Here is a 22,388-nt window from a genome sequence, read left to right as displayed (position 1 = left end):
ACGAAAATCTTAGCAGCTGCGGTTTGTGTTTGAAACTCACAAAAGGATTTCGTCGATCCCAGAAAATTTACGAGCGCATCACAAAGTACGGATCAAGAAAAGGTTGCTGTGAAAATTATATTCAACTGTAAAAGAAGCAGCATTAAGTCAATCGTCCTCATCGCTCTTATCTCTGGATCGGAAACCAAAGTGTTGGGATAAAAACCACCACACAGCTCTTTGAAGTGCAACTGGATTGGAGTCGCCGAATTCTCTTGCCTCAAAAAGAGCATCATCTTCGTTTTCGTCAATCGCCTGAGCGGCTTGTTTCCTTTGCCGTGCTTGTGAACTATAGTGACTTGTGCTTCGCAGCTAGAACTCTTCTCGATTTTTCAAACTCATTATCCTTGAGTATGTTGAATGGATATTTCTTCTCAGATAAGTATTGAAAACTGGAAAATGTTGCTGGCTCGTATTCACCATTTTTCCTGCGTACGTTCATAAAAAAAATTGACAAAAGGTGGTCAAGCTCGGACGCAGGTAGGCTTTCAAGTGTCTGACTATTCAAGCCATTGCCTTCAATAAAACGGAGTAGAGTGCTCATATCAGTAGACGTCTTCCTTTTGTGTTTTCACTTTTCTGTTTAATTTGTTTATGAAATCGTCAATGGCTTCCTGGCTTTCGCTGATGCCTGCTTCTGCTTCAGAGGTTTGTAGATCTTCGGGAAAGTAAAATTTGCTTTGTAAATGATATTCTTCTTCGTCCATGTTGGAATCAGTCTTTTGGGTAGTTTCTTTGCGAAGAATGAAAGTATTTTCAGGTTTTCTTTTCGCAGTTTTAATTTGCCGCTTGTCGTAAACAAAAATACACGGCTTATGACCGATTCCATGGAAACGGTCTGTATGGTAAAACCTCGACCAAGGAAGAACCAATCAGAACGCGCGGATTTACCTGAAGACTACCTTGCCATATAATAAAGATTGATAAAGGTGTCTCAGCAGGGGCCAACGACCTCTGCTTAGACTTCTCCACCCTGGGTACAGCAATCGGCTCTGGATGTGGCCCATAAACTTCATGCTGCACGGCAATACCATTGATGCGGTGGGAAGTTCCGCCTCCTGACAAGGTGTTCTCAAGACGATCGATATTATCAAATGCAAGGATTGTATCCGTGTGCACGAGGATGTTACCTGGCAGGGGAAAGCCGGGTAATTTGCTCGGCCATACATAACTTCTGTAAACAGAGGGACGAATTCAGCTCTTCAAGCTGAGAATACGCAATGCCGTGCCCCAAGCGATTGAGTAGCTGGATTAGTCCGACGTTCCCAGTGAATGATTTCACTGCTGACAGGAGAATAATATGTTTTGCTGGCTTAAAATGGCGTCTCGTTATTGCGAACGCTAAGACTTGGGCAACAGAGCGCTTGAGCCATGTCATCCTGTCCGTGAGGGGTGACTCACTGCCACTAAATAAATAAATGCAAATTATTATTGAATAGATGGTGCAGAAACGTGTCAACAACCTCAGGAACTTCCGTGCTACCTCCCTGAAGACTTGAGACATTTGGAGGCCATTCTTGCTGGTCACTAAAGTGGTCTTTGACTGATTGCCGCACCTTTGTAATGAACGGAGTAACTTCTTTCTCCAGGTTAAAGCAAATCAGGGCAAACCACTACCTTGTTGGATTCTGTTTGAATCATGTGTAATGTGTCTTTAAGTTCGTTTTCTAACTTTCGTGGGAGGTGTTTGCTAGTAGATGGCTCTCATTCCTTGATTCCGCTATCTAACATGAATGCCTTAATTAAGTTTTGAAAGCTCCATGATACTCTAATTAAGAAACATATCATTTCTGATATAATTGAACAATTTGACCAAGGCCGCTGCCTCAGCATTACCATAGGGTTCATCAATTGTATTTTCATTTTGTTTGGAAACTTCAGCACTGGTGCTTCTGACATTCGTAATGAACCTCAGCCGCTGTTAGTTCAAGGGACAGAAGAGCTAATACACGTGAATCCATCTTGAGCTCTGCTGAATTTCTTACTGATATATCTGTTCTATGCTGTCTACCTTGTGTTAAGTTCTCTCTGGTCTTAGACCCCTTTTTGCATTTGTCTTTCTTTTCGCAAAACATGCAGATCTTTTCATAAACCCTCGAGGTACTCAGCTGACCTTTTGTGGATACCCTTCGCTGGCCTTCGCCATCGGTAGTCAGCTCCGTATCTTTCTTGCTCTCCCTTTTTTCATCAGAAACGATTTTTTCGAGATCTCTTTTCATAGTGAAAATGCTTCTACACTTTCTATGATAATAGACTTTAAGAATTTCATCTGGTGAATTAACCAGTATTCCAAGAATATCCTCGTGATGTCTCAATTCTGCAGCCCGTCTCTGTGTTCTCCATGATTCTACAGAATTCGCGCTTACGGGCGCTCCGTCACCGTCACTACAGCGAATCAAGCAATGCATTTCCCTTCTTGCATGCTTCTTTGGAATTTCTGAGTCCTCAGACATGCCTGACAGCCCGTTTAACTCTTTTGAAATGTAATAGAATCCACTTCTAGTCAAGCTGTAAACACCGTTTACGTGAAACAAGATGGCGGCTACCCTAGTAGCAGTCTTCCCGGCCATACCACTACGGGAGAAATAATTAAAACAAAAATGCCAACGCTCCTGGTGTGAAGGTATGCGTTGTTTTTATCATTTTTTCAAGACGCCAACTTACATACCTTTCCAGACTTTTACCGAAAAAAATAGGGTAAAGATATATAGTGAAAACGCTACGGAGCAATTTCCCACAGGATACTCAACTTGAACCAATCTCGTCCAGAAATTATTCTAGGCTTAAAATTCAATTAATGAAAGTAAACAGCTAAATAGTACATATTGTCAGCAAGTTTTTTTTATTTTATTTTTTATCTCTCTACATAAAATAGATCTTTTAGTTATATGTAATGGAAGAGTTTTACCACGGTAGCATGACACATGTCACGCTTCGTACCTGCAAAAACCTCACAATGTTTTCGCAAAGGAAAAACTCTAACGGGAAATAAACTTGCTTTATATCTTGATTTTCAATTTTATTTGACTTTCATTAAGAACAAACAAGTCTGCGGTGGTAAAAAAATCAGATTTCTCAGTGAGCAAAAAATAGGCCCTCGATTCTCATTATGCTACGTGCGTTACATTCAAGGTCACGTAACAGCTTTAAGCTACCAGTACAGACTTGCTATCATATATTTTTGGATTCTACTCATGATAAGCTTTAATTTGATATATGATAGCCTCTGCCACCTCAGGTGGTACCGATCCGCCCTTTTTAGCCACTTGGCTAGGGTCGAAAGTAATTTTACGTTTCCTTTGGTGTCGCTTTACTTCGCTCTGTCATTGGCCGGCAAAACACGTACTAATCAGCAGCAAAATCAACCCAAGTATGCCTTGCTCGCACGCTTCGCAAATTCGGATTGGTTCATTGCACTTTTTGCGTCAGTTGTGATTGGCCAGAGTAATAACTTTGGTTTTGGTTTTACGACACTCAAATGAAAACCACTCTAATTAAACACTACTTTGTGTCTAGAGAAGTGCTTTTATTAACGCCGTGAATTTAAAGGCTTTCTTTGGGTATTAAAGTTACCGTATACCTTCAGAGGTGTCTCGGACGCGCTACATCGCTTGGACTCGAGACACCTCTGAAGGTATGCGGTAACCTTGAGGGCCTAATGTGAACAGGGTAGGAAAAATTAAACACTTTGGTTTGAAGGAAGTTAACGGTTTAATGAAGTGCGCTACATACGCCAACCCAATTTCTGTGGATCCCCCTCCCCCCTTTTCCCCTCGCAGGATAGCATGCAATCAAAACGACAAACTGCACCGTGCAAAATCTGCATGCCCTCTATGGTTTAAAAGTAGACTCGTCTGGCCGAGATGCATCTAGCCTGAAGGAATTCACAGTTCCGTAAAGTGTGGATGGCTTTGGTGAATGGTGTTCAAAATTAATGTTAAGAGCGAGTCGTTTGAAAGGGGATGAACGAATTGAACTCGTGTTTGTTTTGAGATACCAATCTCTTAAAAATCTGGCTGACATTTCCAGGTCTATTACAGTCGACTTCAATCTTGACTTGCTCCGCTTCTAGCGCTCAAAACTGCACATGCCATCTTACTAGTGCTTCTCAACAAACTCTCAACAAAGTTCGACTATTCTCAACTAACTAGAATTTTGAATGCTTATCAGTTGTTGCGGCCACATTCCTTTTTTACGAACTCCTTTGTTTTCAAACATTTTTGGCGTCACGCTTGTATGTCATTTTTTTCAATTATTTTTCTGTTAGTTTTTTTCTGCATAGCTTTGTCTTTTGTTCCGTAGTTCATTAGTATAAATTCGCGTCTTTGCTTTTTCTTCATTCTCCTTTTGTGCTTTGGGGAATAGAGGTTTTTTTTTTGGGGGGGGGGGGGGGGGAGGTGGTGTGGGGTCTTCTACATCGTCTCGTTTGTCCGTTTTAAAGGACATATAACATTTTTAAGTATTACTTTAGCTTAGTCTTCGTTTCTGCTTATTCTGTTATTTCTATGTTCATATCTATTTTGTTTGTTCGCCCTCTTGCTGTAGTAACTTGTGTTTTCTTTGTTCAATTTTCTAGCAACCGTATCGATTATTGCATTCGCATCGATTATCGCAACGTTCACCGCATCGCTTGTTTTCTTTAATCTACGGATATTTGACATTAAAGAAGAAGTTAAGTAACGCGTTGGAGCAATGGTTTTTAGCCCCTTCATTTATAATGATTTAGAAATCTTTGGGTTAAACGATCGAACTAAACCTAAATATGCTTACACGGTCATACAATCCAATAACGGGTATCCGATGAAAACTCGAAAGAGCAACAATTTTAGAAAACAGAATGTTTAAATACAAGGATGCAAACCAATGTGTCGGCAAAGACCTAAATAACAAACCATGCAGACGACAACCTACAAAACGTTTATGTAGGATAACCTGTACTTTGAATTAAAGGGGAAGTATCATGGGATTTTTTTACCTCTTTTGTTAAAAATGGTAAAATAAGACCTTCACATAGCTACAAAATAATTCTAGAACAACGAGAGGAGAGAAATCAAGTCAATTCTTGAAAGGAACAACTCGTACTCTGCTCTAGCGCATTTTGGAAACAAAGATACGAAAACTTGAAAAACATTAGCCTAATATTTTTCAAGTTTTAATCCATTCCTACCTACTCTGTCTCTGGCCAGAGGCACTAATCGGCAGTTTTATTGCACTGGGGTAATAATTTTTTTTAACAAAACTAAACAATTATTTTTTTGTTTCTGTTGTCAGACAAACATTTTTGGGTTTTGAAATGACATCAAATTTTCGTGATACTTCCCCTTTAAGTCCACCCAATGGTTCATTTCGGTCGATATCTGTTCGAAAGCGGTCTTAATCGCTTTAGAAATTGAGATTTAGTCGTAAAGAAATGAAATACACGATTTTCGTATCGATGGTAAACTAATTCCTTTGGTTTTCCAAGGGGCAAATATGTCGTTAAAAATACGAAAAAAGGGTTTGCCTGGACATTTTCGTAAAACAAACAACAGCAAATAAATTTTAGGAATAAGATTGAGTTTCGTAAGTTACGCTCTTCAACTTAAATTTTCATCCTCGGAACAAATCAATCTCGATTCCAATTACACAAGTATGTCTTTAAAAGGCCAGAAAGCGACCTGGGAACACAGGAAAAATTAGACGTGTTTTTGTTGAATTAATGTCAGTTCTCGTTCGGCTCCCCTGCATGTTCGGATCACAAGATCAACATGACGGTCACAAGCTCTTACATCACACTACTAAAATAACTCAACGAAATAAGGGAATTGTTTTTCCTATCTATAGTTACAGTGGACATTGAGTTAATCTCGTACCCAGATCTTCTCATTCTTCGGTAAAGAGCATCTGGTAAATTCCGTTTTCATGTGTCGTCAGGAATGTGACACAGCACAACTGCATATGCTTAACATTTGAAGCTCAAACACTTCGCCAAAGAATTGCCTTAGATGGATTTTCAATATGAATTTATTGCTATTAATTTCGGTAATATTTCAACTACCGTATTAAAAAAAAGATCAACTATTTTAAGTTTCCGGGAAAGAACAAGGGCGCCGCTTCAATTTTGTTGACAATGGTGGACAAAGTGCGTGCGCTATATTGCCAAACAAGAATTTTCGTTAGACTTTTAACAGAGAGACAACACTCTCTGGCTTTCGGCAAATCTTTTTACTTAAGTTTGACCTCTTCTTCTGTCCGGGGAAATATCACCTAATTTTAGTGTCGCTTTGAACAGCCAAAAACACATATTTGTACAGACGTAAACGTCAAAACAATGTTTCTGTTTTGTTAACAATAACCTTACTAGCGCACAGAAACTGGTATAATTCGTCCTTGGCTGCAGATGGTTAGGATGGAAACGGATTGCAACCAGTCTTTTTACGTTCCTCCTACGTATCTTGGAAAAATGGCTAAAGCTTTTTCATATATAGTTTATTCTTTTCCAGATAATTTCAATCCATATTTTTTCCCCGCTGCTCCAAGAGCGACTTCGTTTCTGGGAAACGGTCCAAAGTCAAAATATTCGATAAAAGTGTCCCTTCTTGCCCAGACAATTCAATCCATATATTTTCCCTGCTGCTCCAAGAGCGACTTCGTTTCTGGGAAAGGGTCCAAAGTCAAAATATTCGACCAAAGTGTCCCTTTGAAGACGCTCTGGCAAATTAAGCTAGTGTTAGGTATTGTATATTTCCTTTACCTTTGTCCTCAGTTGATTCAGAATGCTCCTCCATCGCTTGGACTGGGGCGTTGTCCTGCGCAAAAGAAATATTGAAAATTTTATTAGAGGTAAATGCTTTGTAGCGAGAAGAGAACATGAAAGTTGTTTCTTTAAACAGAGGAGACTTAAATATTTAAACGTATTTACTTTGACAAAAAATATTTACCTCGCCTGTCATAGACATTGTAGTACAGCGCACGACTCTAGAGAAAACGGCAGTGTTGGTCAGTTAACTGTTTCAAGCTGTACACTACTGCCTAAACTTGAAATGAAGCAAGAAAATTTATTTACAAGTATCTGTACAGTAGTGAGATCAAATTTCGTGTTATTTTTCATGTCATGAGACAAACTGTATCACAATTGTTTTGCTTGTGGTGTTGTGATCAGTCCGGTCTATTTCACATGTCCAGAGCATGATCACAGTTTCTTTTAAATCGACCCAAATTAATTAAGTATTTAGCATTATGTGATCAATTACAAACAAACGTCTTTTACATTCAAACTAAAATGCATCAGGTGCAAATCTGATGAAATCGCCAAGAAATGTGTTGTAAGGATACAAGAAAATCTTGAAACTTTTTTTGAAAGGCACTTTTGCTCTTTTAAGGAAAAAAAGAACAGTTTGCAAGCTCCTACACCAGTTTTGAGGAAGGTTCTGTCTCTAAATTTCGTATTGTTTATCCCGTCATGAAACTTTCGCTGTCCATTTCACGTTAATCTTATGACTCAGGACAATCATAAAAATCTTATAAATAACAAAGGTTTGTAGCCGTCGTGAGGTCTAATATTTCGACTGATTTATATGTAAATCATTTCATTAAATTAGTTTTAATTTTGCAACGGAATAAATACAATGAAAAGTACATTATCCGGCTTCTGATGCAAGTTTTTATCGCCGCCTATCTAGATGAGACGTATTGTAAACATTTTGCATGTTGTTGACTGAGATTGGACTTGATTCAGCACTAGAAAACACTGCAAATTGATGTAGAATAGAGTGTTGGGTCGCAAATTCCTGTGATCATATCCCTGACCATAAATTATCACCAGATATTGCGTGTTAGTCGCCTTCCGGACCTAATTTGTAGTGTTGAGTTGATAAATCTTGAATTTCCAACGACTTGATGTCATTCCTATGAAAAGAAAAGGCCACGTGTGTTTCTCAAAAAATATTAAAGCCCGAGTAGTTTTGGGGAAATGGTGTCCAAACGGCACTCAAAGGGCAGGTTGTAGTCTAATCACAAACGCCGTATTTGAAAATTTCAAACCTGAAATTTCAAAAGTAGTCCCAGTTCTGCCTCTTAGAATAAGTAAATGGTTCAGTTTTCCCTGGATTTTTGGTAGAAACAACTAAATTTAAGAGTGTATAGGCTTTTTCAAAAACTCGGTTAGAAATCGTTGCAAATTAGGAGATTCAAGATGGCGGCTTCTCTTGCGCGGTCTCCCACTAATCAAGCGTATTGACAAGTTGTACTTAATCAGCCACTCACGTTGCACGGTTTAATGTAGCGGTTGTGTAAAAGAAATTTCTGAAAATTTCAACATCGCCATGATTACTGATAGCTAAGTGACTCGTGCATAATCGTATTTGATTGTGGCACGCAAGCCTGATAGCCAGCCACATAAATCAATCGAGAGTCTTTCATAGTGCGAAATGAGACTGTTGAATTGGGTGGAAAAAAAGTTCAAATCATTTTCATCAGCCAAGATGAATTTACAACAATTTAAAATATTTTCATTTCTGGGTTTGGCAGGTAAGTGGGTATTAGGTAGTCGAGGAATACGAGGTAGGCAAGATTGATTTCAACTGGAATGCTTACTATAGGGAAATTCAATGTATCGTCACAAATCTATTTTGAAAATCGCGCATAAAGGCTCGCCTAAAAGGTGAAGACCTTGCCAAACTAATAATAATAATATAATAATATATAATTAAGCATTACACTAAGTCTCAATGCTTTACAACTCTATAAAAAATGCCAATTACAAATGTGAGAAAAATACATATATATAAAAGAAACTTCATAGTCACATTAAAAAACCTACTCTAATTGATAAAATTTACGAAATAAATATGTCTTAACTGAAGATTTAAAAGAGTTCAATGTCTCAGACTTCTTTATTTGAAGCGGCAAGGAGTTCCAAGCATTGGCAGCATAGACAGAGAAGGCTCTCGCTCCATATGTCTTGGTGTTATAGCGAGGAGTAGCTAAGAGCCTTTGGTCAGCAGATCTTAATGGGCGTGATGGTAGATATGGGCAAAAGAGTTCAGATATGTAAATCTGGAGCCAGATTATTAAGCGCTTTGTATGTAAGAACTAGGATTTTGAAATCAATTCTGGCCTTGACTGGAAGCCAGTGCAGTCTTTGAAGAACCGGAGTTATATGTTCACATTTCTTAGACCTATTAACTAATCTAGCAGCAGTGTTCTGAACAGACTTTAATTTGGACAATTCGGAATCAGGGAGACCAGCAAGTAAGCTGTTACACGAGTCCAATTTAGATGTAATAAAAGCATGGACAAGTTTTTCCGTGGTAGACTGGTCAAGGTACTTTCGAAGTCGGCCAATATTTCGAATGGACAAAAAAGCGTTCTTGCATATGTTATTGACATGCTTAGTCATCTGCAGGTGCGAGTCAATGATAACTCCTAGGTCACGGGCATCAGGGGTAGGCTGGATGGTAAAACCATTGAAAAACATAGTAGTGAGGTCAAAAATTGTTCATCGTAGAAAGGCTGAGCGCGAATGATATAAAATTGGTCAAATTGAATCATAGCTCCTGACATACAAGAGAGGCACTGTATGTCAGAATGTGATCTTCTAACTGCGTTCATTCTATCGCGCTTCGGTTCCACAGCAGTTGACTTTTTAATTGTTTCTAAGTTGCGAGTTTTCTCTTTTTTTATTTTGGGTTGATTTATAATAATTAAATATTGATCTACCTCGAGCAATGAGTCTCTGGTTCCATTTCTGTTTTATCATCACTTCTTATGTAAGTCTTTCAAAATTTCTACTTAACTTCCAACACAATTTAAACGGAATCTGGATGATTCTAACTGGCTCAACTATAATTAATTGCGGGCTAAGTAAAGGGATACTTTCTATGTGCAACTTGAGTTCGAAAGCGGGTTCATCCATTTGCTGTCAGTAAAGTTCAAGCAAGAAATTAAAAACGTACGTTAAGTCTTCTTGTGGTGTTCTTTCTTTTATTACTAGTAAGGGTTATATCAGCCGGTACCTTATGTAAAAATTAACTTTCAGTAAATATGAACTACTACCAAGCTTTAAACACTTTTATTTTTACGCATGCAGGCAATGTAATGACAGAGATCCAAATAAAATAGTTGTACGATTATCCGATCAGCTTGTTTCCTAGATTCGCTTGTTTTCATGACATCACGACTTAAAAAAGAGTAATTTCGATGAGATATACTGACTTATTTTACTGGAAGATTCAATGGATTATAAATTCTTATAGGGCAGTCATAATTTTATGTTAATCAGCAGTGGCTTCTGTCATTTCCGTGTTATCCGTAAAACCAGTGAACGAATAGCATCTCAACTTATCGGGCACCTTCTCCAGCATCGCAAATGCAACAGGTAAATTTTCCTGGATGTTTGAAGGCATTGGCAGTGGGCCTGAAGAAAGCAAAAAGATGGAGAGTGATCATGAGTGTGCTGCATTAATTTTTCAATTTAAATGTCATGATGTTCAACTCCAGGTTCTAAGATTACCAAAAATGCATCTCAACAAACTTTCAGCTAACTCCGACCATGCTCAACTGACTAGAATCTTGAATGTTTACAATGGTTTAAAAATCTTTGATTTAAACGATCGAAGTGAGCCTAAATATGCTTACACGGTCGTACAATATAATAACGAGTATCTAATAAAAAACGCGGACAGAACAACAGTTTTTAAAAATGGGTCGGCAAAGAACCACATGATGCAGACGACAACCTACAAAACGTTTATGTAGGATAACCTAGACTTTGATTTAAGTGCACCCAATGGTTCATTTCGGTCGATATCTGTTCGGAAGCGGCCTTAATCGTCTCAGAAATTGGGATTAAGTCGTAAAGAAATAAAAAATACACAATTTTGTTCGGTAAAATGCTTGTTCGAAAATTCGTGTCGATGGTAAACTAATTTCTTTGGCTTTTGAAGGGGCAAATGTGTCGTTAAAAATGCGAAAAAGGGTTAGCCTAGACATTTTCGTAAAACAAACACCATTTAATAAATATGGGGAATGAAACTGAGTTGCGAAAGTTACTCTCGTCAACTTAAATTTTTAGCCTCGAAACTAATCAATCTCGATTTCAATTACACAAATATGTCTTTAAAAGACAAGGAGGCAACAAGAGAACAAACGACAAATTTGACGTATTTTCAGAATTAATTAATGTAACCCCTGCATGTCTGACTCACAAGATCATCATGACGATCAGAAGCTGTTACGTCACACCACTAAAATAACTCAACCAAATAAGGAAATTCTATTTCCTATCTATAGTTACAGTGGGCATTCAGTTAATCTCGTACCCAGATCTTCTCATTCTTCGGTAGAGAGCATCTGGTTAAATCCGTTTTCATGTGTCAGGAATGTGACAAAGCACAACTGCATATGCTCAACATTTGAAGCAAAAAAAACTTTGCCCAAGAATTGCCTTAGATAGATTTTCAAGATCAGTTTATTGCTATAAATTTCGGTAATATTTCACCTACCGTGTAAAAAAAAAAAACGATCAACTATTTTAAGTTTCCGGCTAAGAACAAAGGCGCCGCTTCAGTTTTGTTGACAATGGTGGCCAAAGTTCGTGTGCTATTATTTCATTAAACGTTTAACAGAGAGACAACACTCTTTGGCTTTCGGCAAATCTTTTTACTTTAAATTTGAATTCTTGCTCTGTCCGGGGCAGTGTCACCTAATTTTAGTGTCACTTTGAATAGCCAAAAACACATATTTGTACAGACGGAAACGTCAAAACAATGGTTCAGTTTTGTTCACAATAAACCCTACTAGTGCACAGAAACTAGTATCATTCGTCCTTGGCTGCAGATGGTTAGGATGGAAACGGATTGCAACCAGTCTTTTCATGGGTCAAGTTCCTCCTACGTATTTTGGAAAAATGGCTAAAGCTTTTTTATATATATTTTATTCTTGCCTAGACAGTTCAATCCATATTGTTTCCCGGTTGCTCCAAGAGCGTTTTCGCTTCTGGGAAACGGTCCAAAGTCAAAATATTCGATAAAAGTGTCCCTTTGAAGACGCTCTGGCAAATTAAGCTAGTGTTAGGTATTGTATATTTCCTTTACCTTTGTCCTCAGTTGATTCGGAATGCTCCTCCATCACTTGGACTTGGGAGTTGAACTGCGCAAAGAAATATTGAAAATGTTATTAGAGGTAAATGCTTTCTAACGAGAAAAGAACATGAAAGTTGTTTCTTAACAGAGGAGACTTAAATATTTAAACGTATTTACATTGACAAAAAATATGTACCTCGCCTGTCATAGACATTGTAGCACAGCGCACGACTCTAGAGAAAACGGCAGTGTTGGTCAGTTAACTGTTTCAAGCTGAACACTACTGCCTGAACTTTAAATGAAGCAAGAAAATTTATTTAGAAGTATCTGAACAGTATTGAGATCAAATTTCGTGTTATGTTATCTGTCATATCATGACACTCACTGCTGTGTCACAATTGCTTTGCTTGTGATGTTGTGATAAGTACGTCTATTTCAAATGTCCAGAGCATGATCACAGCTTCTTTTAAATCTACCTAAATTAATTAAGTATTTAGCATTATTGTGTTATCAATTACAAACAAACGTCTTTTACATTCAAACTAAACTGCATCAGGAAAACAAAAACACGAAATCGCCGAGAAATGTGTTGTAAGGATACAAGAAAATCTTGAAATGCACTTTTGCTCTCTTTTCTGAAAAAAAAAAAAGAAAAAAAGAACAGTTTGCAAGCTCCTACACCAGTTTTGAGGAAGGTTCTGTCTTTAAATTTCGTATTGTTTATCCCGTCATGAAACTTTCACTGTCCATTTCACGTTAATCTTATGACTCAGGATAGTCATAAAAATCTTATATATAACAACGGTTTGTAGCCGTCGTGAGGTCTAATATTTTGACTGATTTATATGTAAATCATTTTAGTAAATCAGTTTTAATTTTGCAACGGAACAAAAACAATGAAAAGTACATTATCCGGCTTCTGATGCAAGTTTTTTCACCGCCTATCTGGATGAGACGTATTGTGAACATTTTGCATGTTGTTGACTGAGATTGGACTTGATTCAGCACTAGAAAACACTGCAAATTGATGTAGAATAGAGTGTTGGGTCGCAAATTCCTGTGATCATATCCCTGACTATAAATTTTCACCAAATGTTGCGTGTTAGTCGCCTTCCGGACCTAATTTGTAGTGTTGAGTTGATGGATCTTGAATTTCCAACGACTTGATGTCATTTCTATGAAAAGAAAAGGGCACGTGTGTTTCTCAAAATATATATAAGTCCGAGTAGTTTTAAAATCGTATTTGAAAATTACGACCCTGAAATTTCAAAAGTAGTCCCAGTTCTCCCTCTTAGAATAAGTAAATGGTTCAGTTTTGCCTGGATTTTTGGCAGAAACAACAAAATTTTAGAGCGTATAGGCTTTTTCAAAAACTCGGTTAGAAATCGTTGAAAATTAGGAGATTCAAGATGGCGGCTTCTCTTGTGCGGTCTCCCACTAATCAAGCGTATTGACAAGTTGTACTTAATCAGCCACTCACGTTGCACGGTTTAATAGCGGTTGGGTAAAAGAAATTTCTGAAAATTTCAACATCGCCATGATTACTGAAAGCTTTGACTCGTGCATAATCGTATTTGATTGTGGCACGCAAGCCTGATAGCCAGCCACATAAATCAATCGAGAGTCTTTCATAGTGCGAAATGAGACTGCTGAATTAGGTGGAACAAGAGTTCAGATCATTTTCATCAGCTACGATGAATTTACAACAATTTGAAATTTTTTCATTACTGGGTTTGGCAGGTAAGTGGGTATTAGGTAGTCGAGGAATAGGAGCAGTTTAACTGAAGTTAAAAAAGCTCTGGGCAAGATTGATTTCAACTTGAATGCTAACTATAGAGAAATCAGTTCAATGTATCGTCACAAATCTATTTTAAACATCGCAAATCAGTTAAGGCTCGCCTAAAAAGTGAAGACCTTGCCAAACTGTACTTAGTAGTGAGGTCAAAAAATTATTCATCATAGAAAGCCGTTAAGGCTGAGCGCAAATGATATAAAATTGGTCATAAAATGGAGGCTACCGCGTTCATCCTATCGCGCTTTGGTTCTACAGCAGTTGACTTTTTAATTGTTTCTTAGTTGCGAGTTTCCTTTTTTTTATTTTGGGTTGATTGATAATAATTAAACATTGATCTACCTCGAGCAATGTATCCCTGATTCCAGGGCCTTCTTTGACGCCTCTTGGCAGCAAGCAAAGTTTTGTTAGAGGCGTTATAAGAAAGAAAACTTACCAGGGAAGCGAATGTGGTCAATTCTTTAGTGATATTTGTTATTTATCGACTGTTAACAATATCGACAATTTCAACTGTGTATGGTGAAGGCAATCGCCTTCTAAATATGGAAAATGTAGCACCAAAAAACAAACAAACAATAAACTACACAATTCCTCGATCTGTTCGTAATTTATAGTCAGTAGCTTTGTCTTCGTATAAAATGTCGGCCCGTTGAAAAATTATGCCGGTCTAGTAAGTTATATTCGCGAATACTGAAATGTTAAGCTTTTAAGCTCAAAAGGGTTTTGACAAAATCAATTTACATTTATTCCAAAATTATAATAGCAAAGTTTAGATTGATGTTAAGATAAGACAATGCCGGTGTAGTTATAGTTCGCGAATACTGATCTGAATTAAACTTAAAAATAAGCCTCTTGAAAAAATATAAATAAAGTAATTAAGCATTTTGAATTTGGTTTTTATTTCAAAATCCTCCATGATAGCAAATTTAGATGGGTGCTTATAAAACAATACTAAATTTGAAACGACATTATATCTAGACTTTTTATATGTATTTGACAAGAATTGTTTTTATTGACAATTTGAAGTATCTTTTCTTCGAGAAAAGGTAATATATGATAAGGATCGACTGGTTAATTATTTTCCAACCACCTTTTGCAATGAATCTAAGAATCAATTTTCTGAAATTGGATGTTTTGTCGGACTACAAATTACCAAGTCATTATTCTCGAGGGTGAAGCCGAATTAATTCCTTTTAAAGAAAGACAGTTTTCGATAAGCGGTTACTCCAGATTCAATTACCGTTCAGGAGTAAATTTTTGTCAAATAAAACAAATTTATATCACTGCCATAAAAACGTCATGTTCGACTCGAATATAAGTGAATCGAGCCTGAATAAATACTAATAGCTATTTTGTTTGAATTTTGCCTAAATTTTCAAATCATTCTTCGTCGGGAGGTGTTTCAAACATGCAAAAGCAATGCAGCTCTTAATCTGGGCATATTAATTAATTGACACTCAAAAATAAAGAGATAAAATTCTGTTTTTCGAAATTGGAAGATCTATATGTTCACAACGGGACGTTGTAGGTCAAGGGAGATAACAAATCTAGCATCGGTAAGAAATTCAAATAATTGGAGAGTCGACTTCTCAGTCAGTTCAGTTAGTGATCACTAATCAGACAAGATTACAATAAGGCCGAATGCATAAGGTAGCTTTTGAGACTTATAATTTCTAAGCTTCATTTTACAGAATAACCTCAGTGAGAACCAGCGGCAGAATTGACATGTATTCAGAAGTATCTAAAATACAATCCATTTTTGACAATTGTTACCGGTTTAAAAACACGGCCTGTCCACACTAAACGCCCATTTAAACGGTTTCAATATTTCCCTCAACATGCGTTCAACACAGTTGTTGAACCAAATGTCGGGGGCGTTTGAACAGGTCATTTAACATTGCTGAAAATGTTGAAAGCCTGTTGAATCAAACTTAAATTAGTTGAACTTTCATTCAACATCTTTTCAACCTTTCCTTTGTTCTTAAAAATGTTTAATGGCGTTGAAACCGTTTGATCACTCCGTTCATCCAACGTTTGCCCAACATCCGTTCAACTTTTGTTGAACAATATTGTTGGGCGAATGTGAAACCGTTTAAACGTGCCCGCTTTGGCCTTCAGTCCACACTTATAAACGCCGCACAAAAAAGCTCCGAAAACGGAAGTTCCAAAATCGCTGCCCGAGGGCGAATTTTTGAAAACGGGGATTTGTCGTTTCATCTAACATTCATATGCAAACAAAACTAATTTCCACATGAAAAGCTTTGCATCAAGCCTCGCTTTCATAACGAGGTTCACAAAACGAACACTCTTAAAATCGGGGTTTCTCTATTCCTTAGTTAATTTATTTTGAGCATTGCACAATCCCACTCATATTTTCTGCTGATGCACACGAAAAACAACTGAGGAATAGAAAAATCGCGAGACCAGCTTTTTGTATTGACGTCACAGTCATTCTCTCCCCAGACTTGCGCGATATTGCACCCAACCGCAAACAAGGGAAGAAAAATTGAGAGGCAGTTTTTTTTAATTTTCATGCAAGAACAACGTGAGGATTTGATCAAGCCAATAAAATAATAACCCTCCGTTATATGCACTTAAAAACATTCTTGTCTTATTTTGTTGTTTTGTAGCATTAATGGCGACTTTTCAAGAGGCCCTTTCCAGTATCGGGATGTGTAGTTTTCACATGTATTTATACAAGACGCGAGTGTCTTGTGAAATACCTTTCTATCAAGGACTCATGCTTGGTTACAGCAACTGCAGGTTCGTATAGCAAGTGAAGCAATTTCAGAATAGCTAACCCGCTTGCCACAGCACAAGTCAATAGAGCCTTCTACAAAATTGCGGCCGAAACTTCAAATAAGTTAAAATTAAAAACGTTTACCAGCACTAGAAAGAGCACTTTCACTTTAGTAACCCTGCAAAGTTTCAGCATATCAGGTGTAATGTCAGCTGAGAAAATGTAACTTGAAAAATGAAAAATTTACAGACGTTATGTGTGACTGGCAGGTATGACGTATACCCCCAGTCATACAAACGTCTGTAAATATGTCAAAAAAGTTCATCTTTCATTTCCTAACCTGACATAACAAGTACTATGCTGAAACTTTGCAAGGTTACTAAAGTAAAGGTGTTCTTTCCAGTGCTGGTATCAGTTTTTCTTTCAGTTTAATTTTAACACATTCAAATCTGTTCCCGCTATTTTGGAGAAGGGTCTATTGCTCCTGCAGTCCCGCTGTCGTGGAATATTTTATTTAGTACAAAAGCTAGCACCCCGCAGTCCTTAATTCCTGTAGTCAACGTAGGTACGCTCCCGCAGTAGTCCTGTAGATCTGTATAGTCAATGAATAATTAAGATTGAGTGTGTAGCCACTCGCGTTCCTGAAGTCGCGTTGTCCCAAAGCCCATTAAGTCGATAAATAAGTGTATTTTGTCTCCTTGGCCGGTCACACGCTTTAAGGGGCACTATCACGGAGATTTTGCTGAATGTTTGTCAAGAGTGCCCAAATATTTGACTAAGAACCTCTTTCCTAACGTGAAATTGCTCTTAGAGCCGGGAAGAAGATACGAAACAATTTCTCTAGCAAGAATAAACCAAAATTACGTTTTATTATTATATGGCAAGGTAGTCTTGAGGTAAATCCGCGCGTTCTGATTGGCTCTTTCTTGGTCGGGATTTTACCATACGGACCGTTTCCATGGAAATGGTCATAAGCCGTGTATTTTTATGACAAGCGGCAAATTTGAAAATTTGCAGCTAAAATTGCGAAAAGAAAACCTGAAAATACTTTTATTCTTCGCAAAGAAACTACCCAAAAGACTGATTCCAACATGGACGAAGAAGAATATCATTTACAAAGCAAATTTTACTATCCCGAAGATCTAGAAACCTCTGAAGCAGGCATCTGCGAAAGCCGAGGAAGCCATTGAGGATTTTATAAACAAACAGAAAAGTGAAAACACAAAAGGAAGAAGTCTACTGACATGAACACTCTACTCCGTTTTATTGAAGCTGAATGGCTTGAATAGTCAAACAATTGAAAGCCTACCTTCGTCCAAGCTTGATCACCTTTTGTCAATTTCTTTTTTTTTATGAACGTACGCAGTAAAAATGGTGAATACGAGCCAGCAACATTTTCCAGTTTTCAGCGCAATATATACAGCGATACTTCTCTGAGAAGAAATATCCATTCAACATACTCAAGGAGAATGATTTTAAAAATCGAGAAGAGTTCTAGCTGCGAAGCACAAGTCACTAGTTCGCGAGCACGACAGAAGAAACGAGCTGCAAGCCGCTCGGGCGATTGACGAAAACGAAGAAGATGCTCTTTTTGAGGCAGCAGAATTCGGCAACTCCAATCCAGTTGCACTCCAAAGAACTGTGTGGTGGTTTTTATCCCTACACTTGGGTTTCCGAGCCAGAGATGAGAGCGAGGAGGACAATTGACTTAATTCTGCTTCTTTTAAAGTTGAAAATGATTTTCACAGCAACCTTTTCTTGATCCGTACTTTGTGATGCGCTAGTAAATTTTCTGGGATCGAAGAAACCCTTTTGTGAGTTTCAAAAACAAACCGCAGCTGTTAAGATTTTCGTCAAATTCCGCTACAAATCGTTCTTGAAGTCTTTTCTATAAACATGTAAACGTTCAGTAAATTTGTTTTCATGTTATCCTCGTGGAACCGTAGCTTGTTCTTTTTGGGTTGCTCGCGTCATCAAAAACACGTCACGACGGAAACCCTTTGAATTCAAGTGACCGGAAGTGCGTTTTTTAAAATAAACAAGTTTGCTGCGGGTGCCATATAATAAACTACTTACTAACCTAGCTTGCTCGAGCCGTACAGGGGAATATTGGCCCTCGGTCGTTTTTGTACGGACCTCGCTGCGCTCGGTCCGTACTGCCACGACCTCGGGCCAATATTCCCCAGTACGGCCCTCGCGCTCGGTTAGTAAGAGGTTAATATTTTTCCAAAATTCGTTGGAGGAACTTGAAGAAGTTGGCCAATTTTTTCAAGTTGCAATCCTTTTCCATCCTAACCATCTACACCCAAGGATGAATGATACTAGTTTCTGTGCACTAGTAGGGGTATTGTTAACAAAACTGAAACATTATTTTGACGTTTGAATCCATTCAAATATGTTTTTTGGCTGCTCAAAACGACACTTAAGGTAAGTGACACTGCCCATTAAAACAACGAGGAATAGTCTTATTGACCAGTTAACAGTTTAATTTGTCTGCAAGTACCACTGAGCTGCCTCTTTATCGTTAAATTTGCCCTGAAACTTTGGTGACCGCCGGACTGCGGAAGCAGGTTTTTAAGGACGGTACCTACATTGTTGCTGCGCATACGTTCTCCTCATCTCGAGATACTCGGGTTTCCTATGGGTGGTACCTACTTATACAGAAATATTTATGCGAGGTTTTAAAACTATACGGAGAAAGCAGAACTTAGCAAAATTAGTGCTTTTGGTATCTCAAAAGAAAATTGGGGGTAACCATGCATTTTTCAGAAATAATTAAACTTCAATTTAGGAAAAAAATGCCATACATTGCTTTATATTTTGGCGCCTTTTAGAGATATTATTGCTTAGTTATCTCTGAACAAACACCTGGTTCCTTCCAATTTTCTTTTGGGATTCCAATAGGCCTTGCTAAGATCTGCTTTTCCCGCTGAGTCATAAACCACATAAAAATACTTCTGTATTGGTACGCACCGTCCTTAAGTTGAACAAACGTTGAACAAATGTTAAAATAATAGTTTAGTTTTGTTTACAATCACAATACCAGCGTACAGAAATCAGTATTAATTACCTTTGGCTTCGGATGGTTAGGATGGAACTGGACGGTGCAACTTGATAAAATTGGCCAATTTTTGAAGTTCTTCCCGAGTACTTTAGAGAATCAGCTAAAACCTGGTTATATTTTGTTCTTCCAAGGCCGATATTTTCCTTAACATTTTCCCCACGTGGTGCTCTAAGAGCAATTTTATGTAAGAATAGGTTCTATGTCACACATTTGAGCAGTTTTAACCACAATAAAGAGAAATGACCGTGACATTTCCCCTTTAAATGTAACCTGCATTCAGTGGAATAGCTTCTCATCTTGGGATGGAGAGGGCTGGGTGAAGTAGAAGTTCACGTACCAAGAATTAAGAAAACTTGGTTTCAGCCCAGACATCTGTGGAGACGTTTGATCAGTCAAAAAACTTTTTTACTTTTTAGGTAAGTGGACAAAACTGCTGTACTCAAACAGGACCCACCAAACCACAAAATAGATGGTGGTCTCTGCATGGAACCCCCCCCCCCCCCCCTTCACTCCCCGCCCCCCAACCTCAATAGATTATGTTTTTATTGCATTGCCACCCCTCCATCCAGCAGTAAAAAATGACAGTGAGATTCAAACCTCACTTTTCTTATTTATCTAGCAACGCTGACTCTTTTTAGCAGAATATTTATGTGTCAGCTCAGAATTTAAAGCCAATAAATTTTGGTAATTTTCATGAGATAGCTGGTATCTTCGATAACTCCCCTTACCCCATACAAGGGGGATCCTTTTCCAACAAAATTGTTATGACTAGTTCCTTTATATCCCTTTACCTTGCAGTGATCAATTTGAAACACTTATCAGCTGCATCAAGAACGTGACCCGTGTTTGTGAGCACAGCTGGCGAAGCGACGCTTGGATCGACTTGGATGTGAGGCTAAAGTTCAGGAAGCAGTTTTACTGCCAAAATGGCGCCTTGATTCTTCCCATGGCTCTTTGCGGCAAGAAGTACTACGAGAGAGGTCCGTGGTGCGTGCGAAGCTTTCGTAGGAAGTTTCGAAATAACATCACTGATCCGTCACTTTGCAAGTGAGTAGGCACCTTTCTTATTTAAGAAACTCCAGGGGCCAGCTTCAGGAAGCACTCCTGGGTTAAGATGAATCCTTACAAGTATTTGTTGACAAAAGCCTATTGATAGAATAATAATAGCTTATTGTAAAGGAACAATACTTTAAAATATAGACTAAGGGGGGGGGGGGGGGGGACTTAACCTCAATTTGAATGAAATTTGAAGAGGTTTTAAGAAGGGATAAAAGGAAGAAAATGATTTTTGGAACACCAACAGATCGTTGATACCCACGCAAGAGCATCCCAGGTTGCTAGTGGACTAACTTGATTTCCGTCTATTCATTGTTAACTACAAATTCTAATTTTAAAACTTTACTAAATCTTCAATATTTCTTATTTCTCTTAATTTTACCAATTCTTCTAGAAAAACTATCTCCTCCCAGATATAACCAGAAATCACCCCACAACATAGATTCACGGGATAAGCAGAGGGTTTTTGGATTGCTTGAAACATGAATGATATTCCCATTAAACCAATTTTAAGCGGCGTGTAAGTGGCTTTCAGGTTTTCCCCCACGCCTTAAGATGTATCCTTGTAAGTATTGTTTGTTGACGTCAAAAGCCTATTCTTGGAATAACAATAGCTTATTGTAAAGAACAATACTTTAAAAGATAGACCTCAAGAGGGCTTCCTTAATTTGGCCCCTTGGGAATAGGAACATTTCAGCTATTATGTTGTGTACAGCGAATAAAACATATCCTTTTTGAACAAATTTCTTTAGCCAAATTACCTCTGCAACTTGATGTATCGAAATCAAATCCAATGTGAGTAAGTCGATCCACCTTTTTCGAATCCTCCCTACCCTTGTCAGTCATAAATCGATTAAATTGTTGCTTCTTGTTCATGTCGACCGATCCGACTTGGTAGTACGTAGTATAGGCGCAATTTGCGTATGAAGAAAGTGATTGGACACCCATTTAGGACGATGTCTCCTTCAATAAGTCCACGTATTTTGAATGGTCCGGGAAATACGGGTTTTATATAACGACGGTACCTCATAACAAAGAGTTATTTTTCGGTTCTGTTTATAACTATGCGGGAAAGCCATGTTAGCACTGAACGTTACTGGAGTTCAAAAAGAAAATAAGGGGCCGGCGACCACGCATTTTTTGGAAACAATGAAGGCGTTCTATTCGGAATTAGTATAAATCTACTGGTGTTCTATCACGAATGCCGTTCTCGGATTGGCTACGCCACTCGCTATCTATTCTGTGATAGGTAGTGAGTAGCGGTTTTCAACAAAATGGCGGCCGCTTCGCTGCGAAGGATATAGATAATTTACTTGTTTAGTTTTGAACGACTAGTAGATTTATACTAAAACAATTAGATTATTCGCTCTCGAGCTCATAATCTGATTGTTAAATATGGCATACATTGTTTTGTATTGTAAACCTTTTAGAATTATTGTTGCTGAATTGTCTCTGAAAAATACACTGTAAGCCCCAATTTTCTTGTTGGGTTCTAATAGTCCTTGCTAAGATCTGCATATCTGCTTTTCTAAAATAGTTATAAACGGCCTAAAAATGCCATTTTATTTTTATATGTTCTTGACGACAAATTGTTTGCGGGTAACAAGGACGTTGCATACTAATACAAAAGTATTT

The 22,388-nt window shown here is 38.0% G+C and overlaps 2 protein-coding genes and 1 long non-coding RNA gene across 5 annotated transcripts in view; 1 reads left to right on the top strand and 2 right to left on the bottom strand.

Annotated features, from left to right (window-relative positions):
* The window catches only part of LOC146457405 (uncharacterized), a 7,092-nt gene extending 2,686 nt beyond the window's left edge, over nucleotides 1-4,406 (bottom strand). Inside the window, exons 1-3 of one of the 2 annotated variants that reach the window (XM_085091990.1) lie at nucleotides 3,686-4,406; nucleotides 1,989-3,619; nucleotides 1-106 (exon numbers count right to left, since the gene is read on the bottom strand). The exon at nucleotides 1-106 is cut by the window's left edge and continues 2,686 nt beyond it. In XM_085091990.1, the coding sequence (XP_084948116.1) occupies nucleotides 68-106; nucleotides 1,989-2,609 (660 nt within the window). In that variant the 5' untranslated portion in view covers nucleotides 2,610-3,619; nucleotides 3,686-4,406 and the 3' untranslated portion in view covers nucleotides 1-67. Of the gene's footprint in view, nucleotides 107-1,988 lie in introns of both variants that reach the window. The other variant, XM_085091989.1, reaches the window with a different exon arrangement.
* LOC146457403 (uncharacterized) overlaps nucleotides 1-22,388 on the top strand; it is a 28,568-nt gene that overhangs the window by 4,531 nt on the left and 1,649 nt on the right. The window contains exons 1-3 of one of the 2 annotated variants that reach the window (XM_085091984.1): nucleotides 13,643-13,841; nucleotides 16,524-16,656; nucleotides 20,496-20,744. In XM_085091984.1, the coding sequence (XP_084948110.1) occupies nucleotides 13,796-13,841; nucleotides 16,524-16,656; nucleotides 20,496-20,744 (428 nt within the window). In that variant the 5' untranslated portion in view covers nucleotides 13,643-13,795. Of the gene's footprint in view, nucleotides 1-13,642; nucleotides 13,842-16,523; nucleotides 16,657-20,495; nucleotides 20,745-22,388 lie in introns of those variants that run through there. The other variant, XM_085091985.1, reaches the window with a different exon arrangement.
* LOC146457404 (uncharacterized) lies at nucleotides 10,076-12,448 on the bottom strand. The gene is made up of 3 exons (XR_014858480.1): nucleotides 12,298-12,448; nucleotides 12,114-12,168; nucleotides 10,076-10,435 (listed from the first exon to the last, which is right to left on the bottom strand). It is a non-coding gene; the product is annotated as an uncharacterized LOC146457404 (long non-coding RNA).

Source organism: Pavona decussata, unplaced genomic scaffold (assembly GCF_977016875.1).
Source record: "Pavona decussata unplaced genomic scaffold, jaPavDecu1.1 SCAFFOLD_244, whole genome shotgun sequence".
Taxonomy (NCBI): Eukaryota; Metazoa; Cnidaria; class Anthozoa; order Scleractinia; family Agariciidae; genus Pavona; species Pavona decussata.
Note: the sequence above shows the minus strand (reverse complement) of the source record. Positions and strands in the feature narration are given on the sequence as shown.